Source organism: Balaenoptera borealis (assembly GCF_965194805.1).
Source record: "Balaenoptera borealis genome assembly, contig: HAP1_SCAFFOLD_1242, whole genome shotgun sequence".
In the NCBI taxonomy this organism is placed as follows: Eukaryota; Metazoa; Chordata; class Mammalia; order Artiodactyla; family Balaenopteridae; genus Balaenoptera; species Balaenoptera borealis.
Window position 1 is genome coordinate 115,315 of NW_028122975.1, and position 23,107 is coordinate 138,421.

At 48.7% G+C, this 23,107-nt stretch overlaps 1 protein-coding gene and 1 long non-coding RNA gene across 2 annotated transcripts; one reads left to right on the plus strand and one right to left on the minus strand.

The window, feature by feature from the left end:
• Positions 1-1,101: 1,101 nt before the first annotated feature.
• LOC309621940 (NUT family member 2G-like) lies at positions 1,102-12,558 on the minus strand (the record flags this gene model as incomplete). The annotated part of the gene is made up of 7 exons (XM_082409213.1): positions 1,102-1,596; positions 3,007-3,236; positions 3,685-3,857; positions 4,904-5,032; positions 5,986-6,700; positions 8,187-8,241; positions 12,307-12,558. 7 exons carry the CDS (start codon positions 12,556-12,558, stop codon positions 1,108-1,110), a joined length of 2,043 nt encoding a protein of 680 aa, XP_082265339.1. The 3' UTR covers positions 1,102-1,107.
• A 54-nt stretch (positions 12,559-12,612) lies between these two features.
• On the plus strand, positions 12,613-17,453 carry LOC309621942. Its single transcript, XR_014240339.1, has 2 exons — positions 12,613-12,649; positions 16,671-17,453. It is a non-coding gene; the product is annotated as an uncharacterized lncRNA (long non-coding RNA).
• The last annotated feature ends 5,654 nt before the right edge of the window (positions 17,454-23,107 follow it).

The window sequence follows — 23,107 nt, forward strand, 5'->3', positions numbered from 1 at the left end:
TGCCCCTGTGAGCAAGCTGTTCTTGTGAAACACGGTCATAGTTTGTCAGGAGGAACTGTTTTCTATGGGAATACAAATCAGTGTTGATACCAATACACACACATGTCCAGCCATGGGTGGAAAGGGAAGGGACAGTAGTTCTGGGGTGTCTTTGCACACCCCTAGGCCCCTAAGGCCAGTCCCCACAGCCACAGCCAGATGGGTCCTCCTCCCTCAGTTGAAAGAGATGCTGCTGCACAGAAATCCCACAAGTTCCACAAAGGGGCCCAACTGTCGTTTCCCTTAGACACACCTGTAACAGGTGCCCCATGAATTTCCCCACGCCCATTCCCCTCGTTGCATCCTCACTGGGATTAAGAGGTAGCTGCCTCAACCACTCTCCACATTGCAATAATCCCAGTGGGACTAGAGAACGCTCCCGCTATGACGAGGCAGACAGTCCTGTCCCCATGGCCAAGACTTTTCCTGTCTGGTCAGGCCACCCACACAGGAAACCCTGGATGAGCGGAGGGTCACCCCAGCGCCATCGCCTGGCCACTTCAGGGAAGCAGAGAGCAGCTCCATAAAGACAAGGGCCGTCTCCAGGCTCCGTCCTAGAAACTGGTTAGTGTCCAGAGGGCTGAGAGGCACAAAAGCAGCTCTCCCTCCCCAGATGGTTCAGGGATGCAGAAGATGCTACAGATGCCCCAGAAGGCCCCTAGCCAAGCAGGCTTTAGAGAAGCGGATGGTGAGGGGGTCCCTGGGGAAAGTGAGAGCTATGTGTTCCCAGGGGCAGCCTGAGGAGTCCTTGTCTATGTGGAGGAAAGGTTTGGCCACCTGTAGATCCATAGCTCCTGTGACCTCCCTCACCCTTCCTTCCTCTCAGGATCGCTCTCTGTGGAGCAGCTCCACACGAAGAAGATGACAGTGGCCTGAGAGCATTTCCCACCAAAACTATCTTTATTCACAATTTTCATACATCACTCCAAAGGTCCTGCCCACACCCACCTCCCCCACCTCCCTAACCCCCCACAATCCCAGGATCAGCTCTGGGGTGAGGAGGAGCCCCTAGGCTCCCCTGGGGGCCGCCCTGGGGTGCTCGCCCTGGAGGGCCGGCCCGGCTGTTCCCTACTGGCTGCAGTGCTTCCTCTTCTTCCTCCTCTTCCCTGTGACAAACGGGTCACGCTTTCTCTTTCTCGGCTGTGAGGGGCGAGCCAGCCCCAGAGCCAAGGCTGGCCTCGCAGAGACCCCGTGGCCAGCCCCGGGGATGGGCAGCTTCTCAGCAGCGGCTGGGCGCCCACACAGAGCCCGCTTCCTCGACTTGGGAGCAGCTGGTGGAGCTGGGCTGGGGCCTCTTCTCTGAGGGGAGGGGGCCTGGGGAGCACTCTGGGCCCCCCAACCTCCAGGGGAGGCCAGGCCTGAGGCAGGGGCAGGAGTCTGGGACAGCCCGCAAGGCGGCAGGCTCTGCGGAGAGGCCAAGAGGGAGGCCAGGCTGGGGAGCGCCTCCTCGTTCTCACTGGACGCGTCCCTGGGGCCTCGGGCCTCCGGAACAGGAGAAGCCTCTCTGAGAACAGACGCATCCCTGGGTCCCAGTAGAGGGCCAGTGCGCTTTTGACCCTGGGGAGGGGAGGGCCATCCGGCCCGGAATGGAGAGACCTCCTGACGTCCTCGACAGGGAACAAAGACTCTGAGCACGAACGGGCCAGTGTCTGTTCGGATGGGCCTATGAAGAGCCTCAACATCAATCTCTGGTGGGCAGGCTTCATCACTGACCCCTCGATGGCGGTCTTGGTCGTGCCTCTGGGCACCTTGGCCGGCGTGGGACTCAGATGGACTTGAGCCCATTCCGGGTGCACTGTGGCTCGGGGCTGCCGGCCCACCCTCGTCCTCTTTCAAGGCCAGGAGTCGTTTCTGCACCAGCTGGTAGGAGGGAGGAGGACAGTGACGGCTCCACGCGCACGTGTGAGAGGAGGAGCACTGGGCAGTGGGACAATGGCCCTGGGGGGGAGGACGGGACGGGTGACCCCAGGACTAGACTCCAAGTACAGACACGGTGGCATTCCTGCCATCCTCTTGCACCTTATTCCCAGCTGTGTGTCCTTCCCTCCGCTCCCGGCTCCCCATCCTCTCCTTCCTATCACCCTGCGCTGCACCCACCCCAGAGAGGGCCCTTCCCCATGCCAGGCCTCCGAGGCAGGGAAGGGACGGACAGAGCCATGTGGGCCTCCTGTTCTGGGGCCCTACCTCTCCCCTGCTCACTGGGGTCCCTCCGTGCCCTGGTCTTCCTGGGTGTCCCTTGTCTCCCCTGTTCTACCTGCGATCCCTCCCTCCTCTGGCTCCCCTGGGCCACCTGGTTTCCCCTGTCCCCTGGATCACCTGGGGTCCCCCCTCCCCTGGGGTCCCCTGGCTCCCTAAGTGTCCCTCTCCCTCCCCTGGCTCACTTCTTCAGGGGTGAGTCCTTCCTCCTGCTTCAGCTCCTCAGCAAGGGCCAAGACATCCAGCTGTGGGTCCGGGGAAAACAATTCTGCCGGGAATCGAGGATGAATGACTGCCTCCACCTCGGACAGAAAGAAGAGGCTGTGAGCATCCTTGGCCAGGAGTGGCCTGTGACACAAGAAGACCAGGAGGGAAAGTGAAAAGCAGAGACCCACCCCCACTCTCCTCCACAAGGCGGGGATGGTCAGCACACACACACACACACACACACACACACACGCACATGCACATACACAGTCACACACAAAAGAGCACATATACAGATGCACATTCACAGACACACAAAGGCATACACACAGACACAAACATATACACACATACATCTACGTAAACCTCCCCGAACACCAGGCTCAGGAACAAGGAGCTGAGCTTAAGTCCCATCGGCCTGAGCAGAACTCAGATCTTGGGTGCTGAGAGTTCCATGCCCTGGCATCTTGTAGACCCCAGGCTCCAGGCCCAGCCTACCTTGGTGACAGAGTGTTCCCGGGAACGCAGCTCGTCAGTGTAGCTCAAGAGACCCGGGTCCAAGTAGGTGTCGTCCTCTTCCTGCTTCAGCTCATTTCCGTCCTTTCCACATTCTGCAGGTGACTTGCCTGTGGCTGAGTGGACGGGCCCCACCAGCGCCTCCATCCTGTCCACATACTCCCTCACAGTCTCAGGGGGAATCTCCTTGGGCGCCTTGGGCTCCGGGGGCCACTGGGATCTGTGTGGCTTCGGGTGCGAGGGCTGGGCCCTGGGGCCGGACATCCTGGGAGCACAGGCTGAGGCAGAGCAGGAGGAAGGGAAGGAAGGTGAGGGACTCCCGGTCCACCTCCTGACCACCGAGCGCACGTTGGTGAGGGCATTGTTTGGGGGACGTTGATGTGGGTGTGGGAGGGGTCAGGACCATCTGAAGCCTCATGCACAGTTGGAGAGGGGAGGTTAGGGGGTCATCTAAGAGAGTCACAAGTAAGGAAGTGGGGAACCTCCAATTTTCTAGGGGTCTCCCCATCAAGCTCACTTCTTAGGCAGACTTCGTGTGGGGTCCTTTGACAGGTGTGAGAAGAGTTATAAAACTGACCAAGTCAATACCCCGTAGTGACAAAGGGCAGCTGAGACCCCACCCCCCCACCCCCCGCCTCGGTGGCTGTTTTGGTTGAAAGACCAATGCCCCTGTCTTGAAGGAAAAGGATCCACATGGGGACGGTGGCCAAGCCTAGGCCCTGTTACCTGTGCCTTCAGCTCCAGTGGGAAGCTGGGTGCCTGGCTGAAGGCGCACTTTCGGGGCTGGGGGCCCCCGAGGATCCAGCTTCGGTGGGGCTGGAGGAGGCAGGTGCTGCGCGCACTGCATCCACTGCAAATGCTGAATGTGCGTCTCCTCCTCGGCCGCAAATTCCATGAACCTGGGGGGTGACGGAGGCACAGGCCACCCTGAGAAAAAGGCCTGGGTTCTGGAGCCCAACAAAGGCAGCCAAGAATGAGGCACTGGGAGAGGATGTGCCTTGGGGCCGTCAAGGCCCTGTGAGGTGCTGTCCACAGCAGAGAGCTGCTCCTGGAAGTGATAACAAGATCTGGGACCCTTCCTGCCTCACCAGCACTGGAGGGCATTCAACAGCATAGACCCAGGTCGCTGAATTGAACCAGGTCAACGGGACACATGGCTGACCCAGGGGGCACCCTCCTCATGCCCCCGTCCCCATCCAGAACCACATGAGGGGCTGACAGCCAGAGGCTGGAACAGGCATGTGTTCCCCACAGGGGTCCTTGCCCGAATCCAGGACCCTGGGCTAGGACTGAGACTCCTGGAACATAGACCTGGAGACAGGGCCCAGGAGAGGCTGGACGATGTGGATGCTGAGCTTAGAGGAGAGGCCTTCCCTTCCTCTGAGAGGCGCTCGTTTGTTTGCTTTTGTTTCTTAAACCAAGGGGATTACCATGGAGCAAACACTGGAAGGGCCGGAGACCCTTGGGCCGACGACAGCTGGCTTCCCCAGCCTCTTCAGGGATGCCAGGGTACCCACTCAGGGCACTTTTCATGAGGAGAGGTGGTCCCAAATCTATGTTAGTGGCCGCCAGTCACCCACCACTAAGGAAGCAGCAGGCTGGCGGGTGGAGCTCTTTCCACGGCCCAGCCCATATGGCCGGAGTTGGACCCCTACTGGACACACAGCTTCACCCTGCCCCGTCCTGAGACCTTCATGTCAAGGCAAGGGTAGGTCAAAATCAGGGGAAGGCAGAGCTCCTGGTGGAGGAAGGACAGAAGTCTCAAACTCTCAAGGTGAGGGAGGGGTTTCTGGGGGACAGTAGGGCCCCTGGGCTGCGGGGACCCTGTGCTGGGTGACAGCCCTTCTCCTCTGTCCTCTCTGATGAGCACCCCCACGGCCAGACCCTGCCCTCACCCACTCGCCTCACCCTCCACGCAGCCCCTGGGCCCAGGACGCTGACTCACTTTTCCGCCCTCTCGTAGTAGATCATCCGGTCAAGGTTGCTCAAGCGCCGCCATTCCTGCACGGCCCTCCACAGTCCCTCCTCCTGCATCATGGTGGGCTTCAGGCGGGCCAGGGATCGAAGCACTGGGCTGTAAGCCCTCGGGGTCAGTCTCCAGGCCCAGCCCAGCCCCCACCTGCCTGACCCCACCCGCCCATGTGGACCACACATCACTCAACCCAGAATGACTGAGCAACAGGAGGGTGAGAGGCGGGCGTCTGGGAGGGCAAAGACAAGCCTTCCCGGCCACTGCTGTCACCGCCTCACACTCACTCAAGGTTGACCATCCACTCCCAGGCTAGAGCTGGGACATTGTGCCTTGGGGAGCTCTTTTCCTCCTCAAGGCTGCATTTTCATAATAAAAATCACTATCATCAATGAGGCGTGGCATGTGCCAAGCAATCTGCTAACACTTCATAGATTAGCCCAAGGCGTCTTCTGCACAGTCCTCTGAGTGAAGTGTAATTGTCCCCTTTTTACAAGGGACCGGAGGTTTAGGATGGAAATGCCTGCCAGGCTCACAAGTCTAGTGGGAGAGAGCCCACGCCCTTAGGAGAGCTCTACCATCACCCTGTTCCTCGTGGAATTCTCCACAATGAAGTGGAGGCATGCATAAAGCGCCCTCCTGGGCCCCGCGCTCCTCCCCCTCCTCCGAAGTGACCTCCCCTGGCCATGTACGCTCAAGTCCTGTATGAAGGACACGGCACCACAGGACAGTGCGGCATCCACTCCTTGGCTCCTCACCTTACACCACGACCCTCTCTGACTGCAAGTCTTCAGTCCATATTACCATGAGAATCATGGAAGAGCAAGCTGGCCAGACTCACAGGGTGGTGGGGCCAGTTGAGATAGGGCACATTTCAGTCCTGATGTCACGGACTGGCAGGCCCACCCATGTGACCGACAGTGTGCCCTCTCATAGCATGGACATCGCCCTCACACCTTCCTTCCAGTATCCCTAGAAAGCTAACGTGCGAGTCCATCCCCAGTTCCTCTTTATCTAAAAGCTCCCATAAGCCCAGGACCCCCTGAGCGTTCACTCACATGAGAAAGCAGGAAAAAGCTTCTGCATCAGGACTCAGGTGAAAGTGTCTCCGGGCCAGGGGCTTGAAGCGCTGCCAACGTCGGAAGTTACTGTACTCTCTCTGGGTGTTAGAGGAGCCATCCTGCGAGGCGTTGGGCTGGTTGGTGGCCAGGCGGCCCTCCCTGGAAGTGCCATGTGGCCATGGCCCAGAGTTCACTGGGCGAATGATAGGGGCCAGCTGGGCAGCTGGTGGTGGAGCTTGAGGAGGAAAGCCTGGGGTCCAGCCTCCCTTGCCAGCCTGACTAACTCCAACAGCTGGAGCAGTCACAACGGTCCCCATCACAGGGAATGCTATGAATTCGGGTGCAGGACATGCAGCACTCCTGCTGAGGGCCCCTGGAGCGCTCCAGTTGAGGGGGGCCTGAGTAACGACAAAGGTCTGAGTCTGGGGGGCCTCCACTGTCCTCCCTTGTGACCTGACTTGGACAGTGAGGTTGCAAGCCCCAGGGGCACTGGGGCCACGGCCACCATTAGCCACCAAAGGCGTCCTGGGGAAAGCTGGCAGCAGCAGGCTGCTGCCAGGAGGGAATGCTGGGGTGATGGGACGTGGCAGGTGCTGCTGCCAGGGTGGCCGGTGCTGGGCGCCAGGAATGGGTGGAGGGAAGGGCACTGCCGTGAAAGTAGACAAGGAGGCACCGGGGTTCATGGTCACATCCGTTCCCAGCACTGGCCATGCTGTGGAGGCAAAGGAAAGGAGTGAATGGAGGAGGAGAATGGGCAAGTGGGACTGAGGCTTTCTGTGGCATCAGAGTGTAAATCTCCACAGGTGAGGGACACTTGGACAAGGGAAACTGTGCAGCGTGCAAATGTCTTCAAGTGATTTTCATGCCCTGACCTCCAGTGGAGAATTATTCCACTGGTGACCCCGCGCCCATCCACCAAGGTCCCTGACCCCTGTCTGCCGAGAAGAAATCGCCTCAGCAAGCACTGACTTGGAGAGCCTCCCTAAGGCACCCCCTGGCACCTAAGCCTCACAGGCTGTCTCCCAAGATCTGGAACTGTGTGGACATCCGCTCTGTGAGAAATGCCCCTCAGCCGGCGTACTAGCAGGTAGGGACCTTCTCCAAGGTAAGTTCTAGGCACCCAAAAGCCCTTTGTGGACAGGTATTGTGTAAAATATTAGGGCCCCACCTCCTCCTCAGTCCTCCTTTTCCTGATGCTCAGTAGAAATCCCCTCTTTCTTTCCTAGCCTCACAAAACAAAACAAAATGCTGGAAAATATCTCTCTAATGGAATCCCGATACAAACCCATAACACTGGCCCAGAATGCACCTGCATCTCAGAACAACCCACAGCAGACACGTAACATGGGCCAGGTCCTGCCACCCCCTCCCCAGTGCCCAGAGTCACTGTCATCACTCAGGAGTTCTGTTCCTAGGTGGCGGGGCTGGGGGGAGTGGTGTGTGAGAAGTAGGCGCGTGTCCCTTAGATTCTGTCATTTCACAGCCAGTGATGGCTGCAGAGGATTAAACAAGGGCCAGGGAATTGTCATGTTACATTGGTCATGGGACTACAGACCGCCTGTGGTCCTTCCCCCTCCAGCTCCCAATAACGGAAAGACAATCTGAGAAGCAGGCAGAAGCCAGTTGCCATGGCGATCAAGTTGTCTGGATCACATCCCTGTTCAGGAGAACAAGGTACACACCACGGTGCACCTACTTAACCAGAACAGGTGTCATAGGACGTTTAATAATAACACAGAAGATCGTCTTCCTGCCCCTGGGCTACACTCCTTCCCCCTTTAAAAGAGGAAGCAGCCTTCACAGACATTCCACCCGAAACAACCCCACTCCACATCTGTCCCCTGTCCATGAAGGAGTGACAGGAAATATGAACAAACTCTTCCTCTCAAGGCAGCCTGAGGGTCCACCATAAGATACTGGACGAGATGAAGTAGGTCTGAAGTACTGCGATTCCACAAAAGGAAGAACAATTCAGAGCAACTCAGGAACCTGAGCCCTCTCTTGGCTGAAGTTACACGGTTGCCCATCCCCTGTTGAATCCCAAGCAACAGTTGCCTGAACTGAGAAGTGAGCTCTGGGCTGGGAGGAGTGGACGAGGTGTGGGCTGCGGCAGTTAGAGTAACCTCCTGCCTAGCTCTCAGAGAGGACACTTCACTGCAGGTGTGGCCACACACAGCCCCACTGAATAGTTTTCTCACCAAGACCATCTCTCCCCACGGCCCCCTTAGATACAGTATGCTCCTGTTCAAATCCCTTAGAAAGATATGGTGAGGCAAGCTTCAGGTGCCTCAGGAACACAAGACAGGTCTAGGCTTTCCTCATGACCCTCCCTGTGTCACCACCAGGACATCACACACATCCTTACACACACGTTTCAAAGTGGCTTGTCTCCCTTCTAGAAAGAATCAACCTGCCTGCTGCCATCCTTTCTCCATAGCCAGGGCAATTCCTCTTGATCCACCTCCAATGACCCCTCCTCCCCAGTGCAGTCTCAGGTTTCTTCAGGCTCCCCAGTCTCCCCAGGTGAAATGTCCTCGTGTGTCCAGGGCTCTCTTCTCCCTCTACTTCAGTCCAACTGTGTGCCCACCGTGAAGTGTCACGTGTGAACCCGAAGGATGTGAGGGATGGCAGGGTCTCTGAGAACACACCCCCAGCCTATAGGCTTACCTCCTGCTGAAGCCATCCTGCAGGCTTGGGCACGGACTACTGCTGCCTGGTAGCCTCAATGAGAAAAGTCAAGACCAGGACCCAGAGAGTGACCTGCTTCAACAGACGCTCAGGATCCAACTGAAGGAGGGGCAGTTTGAGTCATAACAGTAGAATGTGGCTGAAACATTCTGCAGTGGGGGAGGGGCAGAGGGCACGTGGGTCTGGGTAGGGTAGGGGTGGGGAGACATTCCACGAGGGCTCTGGCAGGTAGGCAAGAACCGGAAGTTCCTTCCACCTCACACAGTGGCAACACAATTGGCGTGTGCCTCTTTACTCAGTTTATAGACTGTTTTTTTGATTCACGGCACCGAGGTTGGACTTGACGGTCCCTTCCTTTCACTTCTTTTTCCATCAACCTAGTTTTGTGTCCCTCAACACACTCTGCTTCCTACCTGGCTCTTGACTTACTTCAACAGAGACTAGACTTTCTGAACAAAATTCAGAACTGTTAGTCTGATAAACACTTGGGTATTTATGGCCACATGGAACTGAGTATTTGAAATTAGGATTGTCTCAGCAGATCCAGTGTCTTTGACTGCTGTATGTACATCACTCCTAAGGGAGTGGTCCTTGTGCTCCAACCAACATCCAGCAGGACCAGCCTTACTAATGATCCTTTGTGCTGGAAAGCCCCCGTCCATCAAAAAACCGTCATGCAGCCCCCATGTCCAAGACCAGAATTCACTAAATGTCTTTCTCATAGTATTCCATGGTTGTAAAAGATTTAGTTTTTTACCTTTTAAATGATTTTAGCATAATATTTTAAGCGAGCAACACCGTCTCATGGTTCAAAATTAAATTGTGCAAAATGGAATATGCAGTGGCGAGTCCTCCTCCCACCTCTTTCCCGTGTCAACCCAATCCTCTTTCCCGGAGGAAACCAGTGTTATCTCTTTCACTAAAATCTTCCCAGAGATACGTCATGCAACTAAAAACGAAGGCAATCTGTTTTCAGTTTTTAAAATGCCTTCATTTTTTTTCTAGATGAAAATTCATATATGTTCCAATATATCTGAGGATATTTCCAATGATTGTCTTTGTACGGGTATCGTGGCTCCTCTGTTTCTGCACTAGATTCCTAGAACAAGACTTTCTAGTCTCTTAAATTTCAAAGCACCTGAAAGAATAGGGTGGCTCGATCTAGTAAAGAAAAGTAACAAATGCCTAACTGAATTTGACTTTTGAATTTCACATAAACAATGAATTCATTTTTAGTACAACTTTGTCCCATGCAACATTTTGGACATAGTTTTACTGCAAATTCTTTCCCTGTTTATCTGAAATTTATGTTTAACTCGAAATCTGTATTTTATCTGGCAACACTACCAAAAAATTAGAACATACTAAGCTATTATCAGTTACTCATCCTTATGAGAAAGAGAACTTGGAGTGACGAGACTCAAGTGTGCATCTTGGCTCCAACAGAAAACACAATTGTAAACATACACAAAATCTGCAGGCTCTTTGGATGAAATGGATTTGGAAGAGCCATCATATAGCACTGAACATCTTGGCTTAGTAGGGGTAAGGACAGAAGTAAGGAACAAGAAGGCAGAAAATCTTCTTCTCTTTCCTTATGTTAAAGGGACTAAACATCCTAGAGCCCTGGTTTTTCTAGGTGTTAAAAGTCCACTACCCATGAGATGGATGTGCACCTTGACACAATGCCAAGAGTTTATCCACCAGTGTCCAATCCCCATTCAGACAAGCCCACTTCCATCTAAATCCTAGCCTGCAAGCCCTGCTTACAAGTTTGTTAATTTCCTGTCTGCATTACATACACTTGCTCTTTAGAATCTAGGCTCATCGTTGCATATGGCCCCATCTGCATGGGAATCATGGTAGCATTCCTTTTACAAAACTTGTTTGATTATTATTTTCATATTGAGAATCCATGTCAGTCAGTTTACCACTATCAAAATGATATGAAAGAGTATTCGTGTTTTGTGTTGTGAGAAGAGAGGACTGTTAGGAAACTTGTCAAGGGAGATGAAGGCTGAAAACCTCAGAGGATGGCAACCAAATCTCTTGCGAGACGAGATTCTCTCACTGCTGTAGCTGCAGTAGAACTCCAACTGATTGTGGGGTGTTGGGGAAGGAAACAGAGGTTTAGAAGGACTGTGCCACAGTGTGAAAAAGACTCCTGTTGGTGTTTAAGAAGTTCCTTGCCCCTTGTCAGGAAAAACTGACTCAGAAGAAGATGAGAAGATAAGGTGAGACTATTTCAAGCAACATCATGGTGAAACTTTATATCTAAAGAAACTTTAGACATAAAGTTTCTAAATGAACTTTATATCTAAAGAAACTCCTGTCGGGGACTGAAAAAAATAAACAGTTTGGGAACATCGCTCAGTACTGGAGCTTTTACAATGAAGGAAAACTCATATGATTTTCAACCAATAACCTCATTCTAGAGGGATTGTGAGGCAAAGTATTGTACCCAGGCACTCGAGAAAGGCAGGCTTCCTTGTTGCTTCCTCCCTTTGTTCAGTCATTCAACCAATTATTTACAAGATTCTCACTCATAATTCTGATACAGTATTTGAAGGACTCTTCTCAAGGCCACTGATACAAAAATTGCACTGTGCAAAAATTAGTCAGTCCCAATTCTGCAATCACTTTTGTAATACTTCAAAATCCTACACCCCAGAGACAGAGATAATCAAATTAGCCCAAATGTAATTTGGGAAGAGCAGTCACAGAAGGGAGTATCTAAAAGTCCTTTGGATCATGATCTCTGACTATTCCTGCACAGAGGCTGCGGGCAGGCATTGACTACTGAGAAAAAACAACTCTGGACATGCATCACAAGCCTCAGAAGACAGTTCATCTTCCACTCAATCACGAAACATTAAAGAAACGAAGAGATACCATGTTTGTATCTTGTGGAGTTTTCAAGTCTGTGCACTTGGAGGCGCTTAGTGCTGTTAGATGTGAGGGGTCTTCAGGGGCATCCTGTTGAGTGAGAAATGCTCTAATCTTGCAATTGAACAGAAAGAGGATCTGATGATTGAAGTTTTTTGGGGAAGTATTACAAAATCAGGTCAGTAAGTTGATCCTGCTACTATTTTTGTTGTTGTTGTTGTTTTTAATGCCAACTGAAAGTCTGCAAGATATTACAAAAAAGGAGGGAGGGAAAGTAAAATTGTTCCCATACTACCTGCTGTGTTGAAATTGGCCCAGATTGTCCACTCTCTCTCAAAGTTATTTAAAAAAAAAAAACACCGTACAAAGGAAACACCTGTGAATCAACATTTATTGAAAAACCTCCATGTATTAAATACACTGAGAAAAAATATTCTAGTAGAGTAAATGCGTTTGGAAAAACTCTAGGAACGGAGTCAGGAGACAGTATCTTAAGAGTGTTTCCCAGGTCTGAATTCTTTGCTAGAATTGTTCTTTAACGGAAACTTCAGGCTTGCTAGGAAAAAGGACCTACTGTATTTTGAAAGGCATAAACAAGAACCAAGGAAGTGCAGTCCAAAGGGCATGAAAGCACTTGCCCCAATTTGAGGCTACTGTGCTTAGAGCGGAGCTCTCCAGAACTCTTTGTAGCTAAGTGCATGGGTTTCACGTGTGCAATAGAAAAATCACGAGTGCACATCTCACAAGAGCTGGTTTTAAGAAGAGACCAGCACGAAAGTTCCCGGCGAGGAGCGTCGCCAGAGACGCTCTGCAGCGTGCCCGACACTCCACCTCTCTCCTCTCTGGCAGAGAGCTGCAGGACCAGATGCCCGCGTGCCCCGCGCCTGCACGCCTGCGCACGCCCACTGGGGCGGGGCTCTCGGGCACGCGGACCGCCGTCCTCCCACGACTCCTGGCGTCTGTTGGGGCAGTTGGCTCCGGAAGAGAGGAGTGCATGCGCGAGCGCGGAGGGTGGGGCCCCAACGGCCGTCCGGCGGGGGCGGGGACTCTCATGGCGGCCTCGAGAGTCAATTCCAGGAACCCTGAGGTAAGGGGTACGGGGACTTTTCACCCCTCAGGTGTCACCGCTCTGCGCTGGTGTTCACCCTGTGGGTTGTTTGTGCCCTTGTCCGTGTAAGGAGACTCCCCACAATGTGGATTCACGCCCCCATAGAGCTCGATTCCCTTGAGGGGTTTACCCCAGGGTTATTGGCACCACTGGGGAGCCGGCTGCATGAAGGGTTCAGTGATTGCGGGGCCTACAGTCGGGGGGAAATAGTGTGTGTGAGCTATTAAACAGGTGCCCAGGTGCCGTTCTAGGCTGCGCGTTCTGAAGAGTCCAAAAGCTAGAGGGACGTTCTTGCGAGTTGAAAACCCTCATCTGGTTCCAAAGGTGTAGCTCAGGTGATTGGAAAATGAGTGAAGATCGAAGGAACACACTCATGGTTTCACTAGTGTCTTCCTTCTTATCATAAAAACATCAATCAACACTTATGTCCAAACTGCATTCTTTTGTCAGTGATGGGAGCAACTTTGCTGAATGTGGTAGTAAACATGTATTTGTAGTCTGATGTCAAATCATGATTGATTTGCAAGCATAGATGGGGTCTGTACATATTTAATTGGTTGGTGGGAATCTGATATGTAGTCAAAGGTGTGGGTTGGTTTTGTCTGTGGATGTTTGTGTCTGAAGGGAGGTCATGCCTGTGTTTTTGTGAGAGTGTGTAAGAGTGAGTGTTGTACTTGGAGGGTGTTGAGATGTGACGCAGGCATACTCAAGGAGTTGGTGGTTAGGTGTTTGTAATTAGGTGTTTGGGGAATATGTTTACATGTGTTTTTTTCACCCATGAATTTGGGGATTTATGTGTGTCTAATGGTGGATTTGGAAGGATTATCTGCATATGCGTAAGGGCAATGTCAGGAAAAGTAGTGGTGTATATTACTTTGGGTGTCCAGTCTGTTTATTTTGTATATTTGGGGAATGTAGGATGATCATTTGTGTATTCAGGGCATGTTGTATGGTTATGGGGTGTTTGTGTGGGTGCATTTTCAGGAGCTGTCTATGTATATTTGGATGTGTAGAGGGCAAGTCTGTGACTATTTTCTGGGACTGGTGGATGTTGTATATGTAGGTATGTTGTGTTTGTATGATTCTGTATTCTGCAAGATGGCAGAGTTAATTCTGTGTGAGAGGTTGGGAATGTGGGGTTATGTATATGCCAGTAGTGTGGTACTGTATGTGTATTTGGAACAAAGGGCATATAGGATGATATTATTGCATATTTGTAGTGTTCTGGGTAATTGTGGTTGCATTTGGGACTTGTGGAGAGTTATGTGTTAAATGAGTTTGTGTGTGTATTCAAGGGGCATGGCCACTTGGAGGAATATTTGCTGAGGCTGTGCATTTGTAATTTTCAGTAGGAGCCTCTGAAGCTTATGTATTTTGGGAAGTGAGTATATGTGTATCTGATAAAGAGGTGGGGTTCTATGTTTCTACAGGGAAGTTGGACAATTGCATTTCTATGTATTAGAAATATGTGATATGGGTATTTGTTAGTACTTGCATATGTGTGAGCTGGCTCCTAATAGCTAGGGATCATTTGATATATGGAAGTTGTTTCATAAATGGTTTGCTGGAGACACTTCCATGTATCTTACTTGTGTATTCTAATCTGTGTGTGTGTCCATCATCAGGTTCATGCATTATCAAAGTTTGTTCATAAGGTATGGAGTTGTTAGGAGTATTCAAAGTGTATTTCTTTGGAGAATGCTAGGGTGTTTATACATGTGTTTGGTAGGAGTAAGAGGTGGTCTGTCTATATATTCAGGGTGAGGGTAGAAATATATATATATAAACACCCCCCCCCACATATACAGTTGATATGTTGGGGTGGTGGTGGGGAGCTTGTATTCTGGAGAGGTAGCATAACGTATAGTGTTTGGGAGGGGATCTGTATGTTCAGGGCTTGGGAATATTTGCATGTGTGTGTCCATAGGTGTGTGAGAATTGTGTATGTATATTAGTAAGACTGCAGAGGTTGTCGGTGTTTTTCTGTTTTGAGTGTGTCTGAGCATTTGGGGTGTATACTCATGAGTAGTTTGTGGGTGTGTGTATTTGTGATTTGTGAGTATATCAGGAGGCTTAGAGTCCTCTATGTGTCTATTTCCAAATGTAATGCCTGAAGAATGTAGTGGTGTTGCTTGTATGTGTGTTCTCAGTATTAGTGAGGTGGACTTATATGTACAGTTGACCCTTGAACAACACACGTTTGAACCACACGGGTCCACTTCTAGTGGATTTTTTTTCCAGTAAATACTACAGGACTACTACACGATCCATGGATGCAGAACCACTGCATGGAGGGTTGGCGCCCTAACCCCCAAGCTGTTCAAGGGTCAGCTGTATGTGATAAGAATAGGTTATTTGTGGCTGTGTGTGTTTTTGAGTTCCTGGGGCTTCTGGGGTATGTATTCTGGGGGATGTGAGAGTTTAGTTTGTGTGTTTGGAAACCACTAGATGGTGTAGGTTATGTGTGTGTGCAGGAATCCTGGAGTATATGTATTTTAGGGCTGTGGGATTGCATATGGGTCTTTTTTGGGTTGCACATGAGACAGTTGTGTACTTGGTGAGCCTGTGTGTTTAGGTACTCAGTGTGTACATCTGGATGGCATATTGGTTGCACGTGTTTGTTTTCAGGCCCATGTTGTGTGTGTATATATAGTTGTGAGAGTGGAATGTGAATATTCAGGGTGAGTAAGGTTTTGTCTGTAAAAATTTAGGTAGTAAGAGGTAGTCTGTGTATTTATTCAGGGTGAGGGTAGAAATGTACGTGTGTGTTCAGGATATATATATATATATGTATGTATATGTATATGTACAAACACATATGTGTATGTGGTATCCTTTTGGTTATATATCTGTGATGGGAGTTGAGCGTTCTACTTGGGGTGTAAGTGGATTGTGTGCACAAATTCATAGGAAAAGGTATGGGATGTGCTGGAACTGGTTCATACTATCCTGGGATAGTCAATGGTGCATATCTCTTCCCAGCTCTGTGTTCAGTGATGTCAGGTGGGTAGCTTGAAATTGGTCATGCTGGGAATATTTATACCACGTAGATAGCATAGGTGAAGTCTTTCCCACCTTTCTCGGAGAGTTTTTTAGCACTTACCAGCACACCACTGATGTGCGTGTTTGGATGTATGTATGTATGAAGCAAGAATATTTGGGCATCGGTGGGTACGTATGGGACACCCATGTGAATTGTGAGTGGGGCATCTGGGGCTATGGGCCCCTGTATATGTGCATTGACCCTGGTAATCGTGAATCATTGCATTGCTCCTATCAGGTTGGTCTGTTCTTTAGGGCCAAAGAATCCCCATAAATGTTGTTGATTCCCAGTAGAAATCATGCAGATGGATACAGGGGTGTCTGTACCTTAGGCAGGTGGACACTCCTTCAGCATTTGGGTGGTCCTAGCATCTGGGTCCCTAGAAGGGGGGGCCTGGTGGACAGATGGCCATGCAGAGCAGAACCTTCACAGGTGTGTTGTTGGCGTGACAGGCAGCAGTCAGAAAGTCACGGGGCTTCCTGGATACGAGGTCAGATGACCAAGGGCTCTCCCAGGAAAATACCCTGAGAATCAGTTGGACAGCTACAGGCGTTACTGGCTCTTCTGGGGCACAGCTGACGTGCAAGGACACCCTCCACATGGGGTCCAGAGCCACGTGTCCCTGAGCCCGACTGCCCCAGGGTGGTGGGATCTGTTGCGTATCAGGCTGGTCAACTGTATCACTAGGTCTCAACCAACCTGTCTCCATGGAAACCTAAGTCCTCAGGGATAGGCAGGACCTCTAGGGAGCAGTGAGCTGACAAGGACAGAGGTGAGGAGGCTTTGTCCCTGAAGGAGAGTTGGGGACTGAGACCTGGAGAGCCTGGGGAGTCCCACTCTGAGGAGATATGGCTCTGATGTTCCCAAACCCTTTAGACATGTTCTCTGTTCTTTTCTGAAGGCTCAAGATGCTTCTAGCAGTGGGAAGCTTATCTCAGTTTCATGCTTCTCTGATAGGATGAACTGACCCTTTTATTCACTATTCCACATCGAGCTGCAAACCCATCAGATGGAACCATGTGATCATTGTGGCCACCAGCTGACCCCACAGCCACCTTGTGGCTCCCTTGGACCCACCCAGGAATTTCTGAGCCTTCTTTATGGTGAGTCTTGTGGCCTTTTCTCCCTCATTGTGAATCCTCCTGCCAATAAAACATGCTGTGAGTGTTAACAAAAGGAAACCTCAACTAGAATTGGAGTCTGGAAGGCCCGTAGAGGGAGCTCTCATGCCGTGTCACTCATCATCAATTACCCCAACAGGAAGAGGTCATTTACTGACCCCAAACAGGAAGTGCAACCACTTTACTACCCCAGCTGGAGGAGGGAAGACTTCCTTCCTGGCCAGCAACAAGAAATAGAAAATAGAAAGAGCTAATAGAAAATTCCGCAGTTTAGCCAATGAGAAGCCATTGTCACCTGAAGTTTCACTTTCCTCCAGTGAACTTTCATTTTTTCCCTTGATGATGATTTTCTTTCCTTGTCCCACCCTCTTTACTTTAAAAGCCTTCTGGGACTTTCCTGGTGGTCCAGGGGCTGAGACTCTGCTCTTCCAATGCACGGGGCATGGGTTCGATCCCTGGTCGGGGAACTAAGATTTCCACATGCCATGTGGCGTGGCCAAAAAACAAAAAGCCTTCCATGTTGTGTAACCCGTTGAAGTATCTCCCTTTCTGTCAGATGAGATGCTGCCTGATTCACGAATCGTTTAATAAAGCCAATTTATTCAAAATTCAAAGTAAATCTTCAAATTTACTCAGTTAAATCTTGTTTTTTAATACATTGGTGGCATTCAGAGGTGGCCACTAACAGTTTAATATGTATCCCTTCAGAAATGTTCTGTATAAAAATATGTATGTGCACTTTTGTAAAATCCACTCTTATGATTCCTCCTGCTAACACGATGATTTTATGATTAAATGCTTATCTTTTTAAAAAGAAAAAGATAAATATATTGGTGGCAGTGATGGGATCTGAAGCAAATTTCTGATAACATTTGGGACAAGGAGAAACAGGTGTGGTGCCCACAACTCCTTTGAGTTCACTGTCTTTTGCCATTCCTGAAGGTTGTTGGTAAGCTCCTCTTGGTTTGAGCTCCATTCTCTTTGATTGAGTTTGTGCTCACAATCTAATTGGCTTTCCTTTACAGGGCAGGTCAGTTTGGCTGGTAGAGGATTCTCCCTGAGGCCAAACCCCTAGCCTTTCAGATGGAAATTCCCAGGACACAGTAACATCTCTTGGTTATTGCCAGTATATTTTTGAGTGGTAAAGCCTAGCCCCTAATTTTGTTCCCTGGATTCCACATTGGGCACTGCTGGCAGTGTAGTCTGCACTTCCCCATCTGTTTGGCATCAGCCCTCAGTTTCCATGCTTGGAACTGTTGGTGGCGGCTATAGTTCTCCATTTTGTTAGGCATCAGTTTGCAGTCCCCATTCCTTGGGATTTGCTGGTTGGATCTTTTTCCTCAGTCCAGGGATCCCTGGGAATTGGTGGTGGTGCATACCAGGCCTTCTTTTGGCCAGGACATAGTAACATCTCTTTGTTACTGCTGATATATTAAGGCGCAGTTCTTTTGTGTGTTCTTTTGGGTTGACAAAGGCTAGCTAAGGAAATGAGATCCTTTATCACCAAAGAGTTGAGAATGCCAGCTTCTGGCACACCTGCTTATTTTATATTTGAGAACTATGGTCCTGGAGGCTGTAGATATTTAGAAAGATGGCAAAATTATACTAATATTGATCTAGAATTACAATGTTCATTGTGGGGAATGTTCCAGTTAGACAAGATTGTTCATTTAAGGAAAACACTAGAGAGCAAGGGTTCCCAAATTGGACAGGGAGAATGAAATGCCTGCTTTAATTGGTATGTAAAAGTTTACAGAAGGTTTCAAGATTCCAAAATAGCTTCGTTTAGAGACTTAGAACAAAAAGCTAATGAAAAATTAAGGAGACAAAAGGTACCTGAAACAAAAGACCATAGGACGGATGTGACTGCAGATTTAACTCCTACTGTCCCCCCCTTTCCTTTTTCACCTGAGTACTCTTGTTTTACTCATTTTCTGTCTGAAATACTTTTCTATTCCCAAGAGAATATTTAACAATTGCCATTTAAAGTAAAACTAGCTGAGGTTGCAGGTGAGCCCCCTCAGGTGTCCTTTACCCCTTGGTCAAAGACTGAACTGAGAGCTATAGTCAAAGAATTCTCTAAACCTAGGGAGGAACTCCCAACATTTTTTGAAGAATTTAGAGTCACTGTCACGGCCTATGTCCCCAAACTGCTAGATCTTTATCCGCTTGTACACATGTTGGTAGGACTGGGGGAAGCCCCAGAATGGACGCGGGAAGCAACTATTAAAGCCTGCGGTCATACAAGGTCTCACACCTATTGTAGAAGACTTAATTTCCCGGGAGGTAGTCATTCCTGTACTCGTCCCTTCAGCATGCCAATCTTGCCTGGTTGGAAACCTGGCAGGATGGCGATTTGTCCAGGACTTGGGAGCTGTTAATAAAAATAGTTATTCCCTGTTTTCCTGTTGTTCCAAACCTAGCCACCCTTCTGTCACAAGTTTCAACTGACTTGGAATGGTTTACTGTTGGAGACCTTTGTTCACCTTTCTTCAGCATCCCGGAGACCCAACAGCCAATATCTATCTGCCTTTACTTGCAACAGTCAACAATATACCTGCACTTTTATGCCTCAAGGGTTCACTGGGACCCCTTCTTTTTTCTCCCAAGTACCTCACCAAGATTTAAGTACCCTCTAGTTCCCTGAGAAATCAACCTTTTTACCATATGGAGATAACCTCCTGCTGTACTCAGCTACTGTAAAGATTCCATAAGGCATGCATAAAAGATTCCATTGATTTGCTGCAACAGTTAGCTGAGAAAGAACACAAAGGAAAAATTACAATTATCTCTAGACACTGTTCATTACCTAGGACATAATCTAAGCACTGAAGGAATTCAGCTATCTCCAGAGAGAATTAGGCTGATACAGGAACTTCCTAGACTCACAACTAAGTGCTAGCATTGTGGATTTCTAGGTTTAGCTGGTTATTGCAAGCTCTGGGTTCCAAATTTTTCTCTTTTACCTCTTCCACTCTATGAACTTATTAAAGATTTAGTTCCTGAATCCTTTGCTTGGGAAGATAAACATAAGCAGGCTTTTATAAGGCTAAAACAAGCACTGCAAGAGCTGCCTGCCTTAGGGTTACCCAAATGATCAGGTTCAGGTTGATCCGGAAACCTTAAGGTGAGATCTCCACTGGAGGCAAAATATATTAGCCCTTTTAAGTTAGCAAAGAGATCTCTACCTAATAGATTAACTTTAGGTTATTCAAAATCTTTTACTTGATTTGTGCATGAATGGCATAATCAGGCCCCGCGGAACTATGTGAGCATGGTAGTAAACATAGGCCTTTTGCCTATTATAGCATGCAACTTGAGTCAGTTGCTTATGCCTATCTCAGTTGTCTTAAGGTTATAGCCACAACTGCAAATTTAGTGGAAGCCTTGGCAGATTTGACTCTAGAAAATGAAGTTTATTTGCAAACTCCACACATTGTCCACAGTCTTCTTAACTCTGAATTGACAACGTTTCACTGCAAGTGTCACTAGATTCACTTCCTGTGAAATCCTGCTTTCACCACCTAATCTTTATCTTAAACTTTACAACGTTCTCAATCCTGCTACGCTACTACCTCTGTCTCACAAAGGTGAGGACCATGACTGCAAGGTAACAGTGTCCCATGGGAATTCCCTGGTAGGCCATTGCTTAGGACTCCGAGCTTCCACTGCAGGGAGCGTGGGTTCGATCTCTGGTCAAGGAACTAAGATCCCACAAGCCACGTGGCACAGCCCAAAACAAAAACAAACACAAAACACAAAAACAAAACAAACAAACAGAAAACAATGTCCCATTTTGTGACACCGTGTCCTGAGTAAAGATGTTACCAAGTCCAAGCTTGCTGTGCTTGCCGCACGACAGGCCAATAAGTCGGAGATGAGGTGTTGAGGCAAGGAATATGACTTTATTCGGAAAGCCAGCAGGCCGAGAAGATGGCGGACTAAAGTCTCAAAATAACCAGCTTATCGGGGTTTGGATGCCAGTTTCTTTTATAGCACAGAGATGGGGAGGAGATGAGGAGGTAAAGTAAAAGGGCCATAAGTTTTGCGAATATCCCCTGGAATGGCCAGCCTCAGGGAGGGGATGTGTTAATTTCTTCTTAATTGCAGCCATCCACAGGTGGACAGAGTCTGTATGTTTCCCTGAACAAAAGCACTTTGGTTTAACATTCAGGCAGAGGAACAGGGTTCCCCGAGGCAGGCCATTATGTACAGACAGTATCCTTTTAGTGAACAAAAGCAGCAGAAGGCAAAAGTTAAAGTCAAAGAAACAGATCCAACGTGTAGTCAGATTTGGCTCCTCCCTGTTCCAATTCCCTACTGTCAATGTCCATTCCACAGTCTTGTGGAGAAAGGGGTGACGGCCCTTCTAATTGCTTCGTCAGATGGAACTTTCCGGGAGTGTCCACCATCGGTGCCAGTGTTCCAAACGTTGATTTTTTGTTGTTGTTCCTCTCTGGAAAGTGTCTCCTTTACACCTGTAGCCTTAAAAAAATATTCTCAGCCTAAAAGTTGAGAGTTATGATCTATTTGACGGGAATTTTGAGAGCTTCAAGCCTGGGAAGCAGCGTCTCAAGTTAAGGAATTTAGCAGTTTTCTATGTATGGGAAGATGCAAGAGTCTGGGCTCACTGAAATCATTCATTTGATATGTACCTCAGCTACCCGGGGCCTGTATCCTATATTCTCATATCCTGAGTTTCGTCAGGGCTCACCGGCTCACGTTGGAGGGCTGCAATCGCTAATGACTGATGTATCAGGCAATATTCCATTTCTCAGATCCTCTCCTCTTGGTCAGGATTTTGACCAATATTTGGGAGACATTTCAGGATCAAATTTTGTCCCACGGTGCTGGGAGGCTTATCCCAGGTCAGGGGAGAATTCTTGATATGCCACTCCAGGTGCTAGTTTTTGGACTAGGCCCTATTGATAATTAAAGATCCTCTGGATCCTCTATCTAATTATGATCCAGGAGACATTTTCCCTTGTTGCTTCCTCCCATACCTAGAATCACACTATTACAATTATTTTATGTTATAAATGTGATCTATTTCCTCAAGATGTTTAGCCATAGAAGATATTGTTGGAGGCCTGGTTACATACTGGGTACTGTAAGAGACACCAATCTTATAAAATAGACAGGATATAAGTAATGCAGCTAGTAACGTTAACAAAGACACAGTGCAGCAGGGAGACACAAAGAGCAAACAATCTGGAAACAAAGAACAATGATCAGTATAACTACTTGTAATCCAATTGCAATAGCGAGCGACCAGAGGTACCATAACTGAGTTAGTGAGCCATCCGCTGTTTCAGTGTACCAGCAGTGCATACTTAGACATGCACGGCTTAATCTTTGAGACAAGCATACGCTACTGGCAGGATCAACCAGGTAGAGAGAAAAAGATAAATGTTTCAATTCTGCATACAAGGGTATAATTTAACAAATTACTGTAAGTCATAATTAGTTTAAGGGGAGACTTTTGCTTACACCTGGAAAACACAGATTTAAAACAGTCATTTTTCAGATAGAAACCATAAAAATTATAACCATAGTCACCAGTTTACCCAGTCATGTGCAACTAATCGTTTTTGTTAACAGCTTTATGAAGCCATCAGGTTTCCCATTAGAATTCTTCAAGATCTTACCCGGTTCACCTTTATGGTCTGAAAACCAGAAACTTGTATTTATCCGAAGGTCCCTTCTATAAATCTTCTTGAAGAGGAAGCATTTTTGCAAAGGCATCAGAGTGATACCATAACTGTGTACAATGACGAAAGAATTAAGAAGACACTTTTTTTGGGGGGGGGGTGTAATCCAGATTTTATTGCTTATTATGTCATTCCATACAACTTTAGGTAAACACGTTGAGAAAATATACTGGGAGTATTAAACAGATGATGGCAATATTGATGAAAATGTTCAAGTGTTTTACATAAGGTAGTAAGAGGCACCGCTGCCACCATCACCACCACCGCCCCGAAATTTGTACATTTCGTATAAAAAGAGTAAAAATAGTTCATTAGCATTTAACTAGCATTATTCTTTGTAATCTATGAACCACGATATGCCTGAATAATTTCAGAATCTTCAGAGCAAAACAAAGCATTTTCTTCCACTAGCAGACATAGCAGTTTCCGTTTCTTTAAAAAACAAGCAAACAAATCAGCAAAACAAAAACTATACACACAACCCCAAAACAAAAAAGTTGGCATATTCCAGTGGTCCGGAATTTTGACGTTTCTATCGCATTAATTCAAGAAATAAAATGTG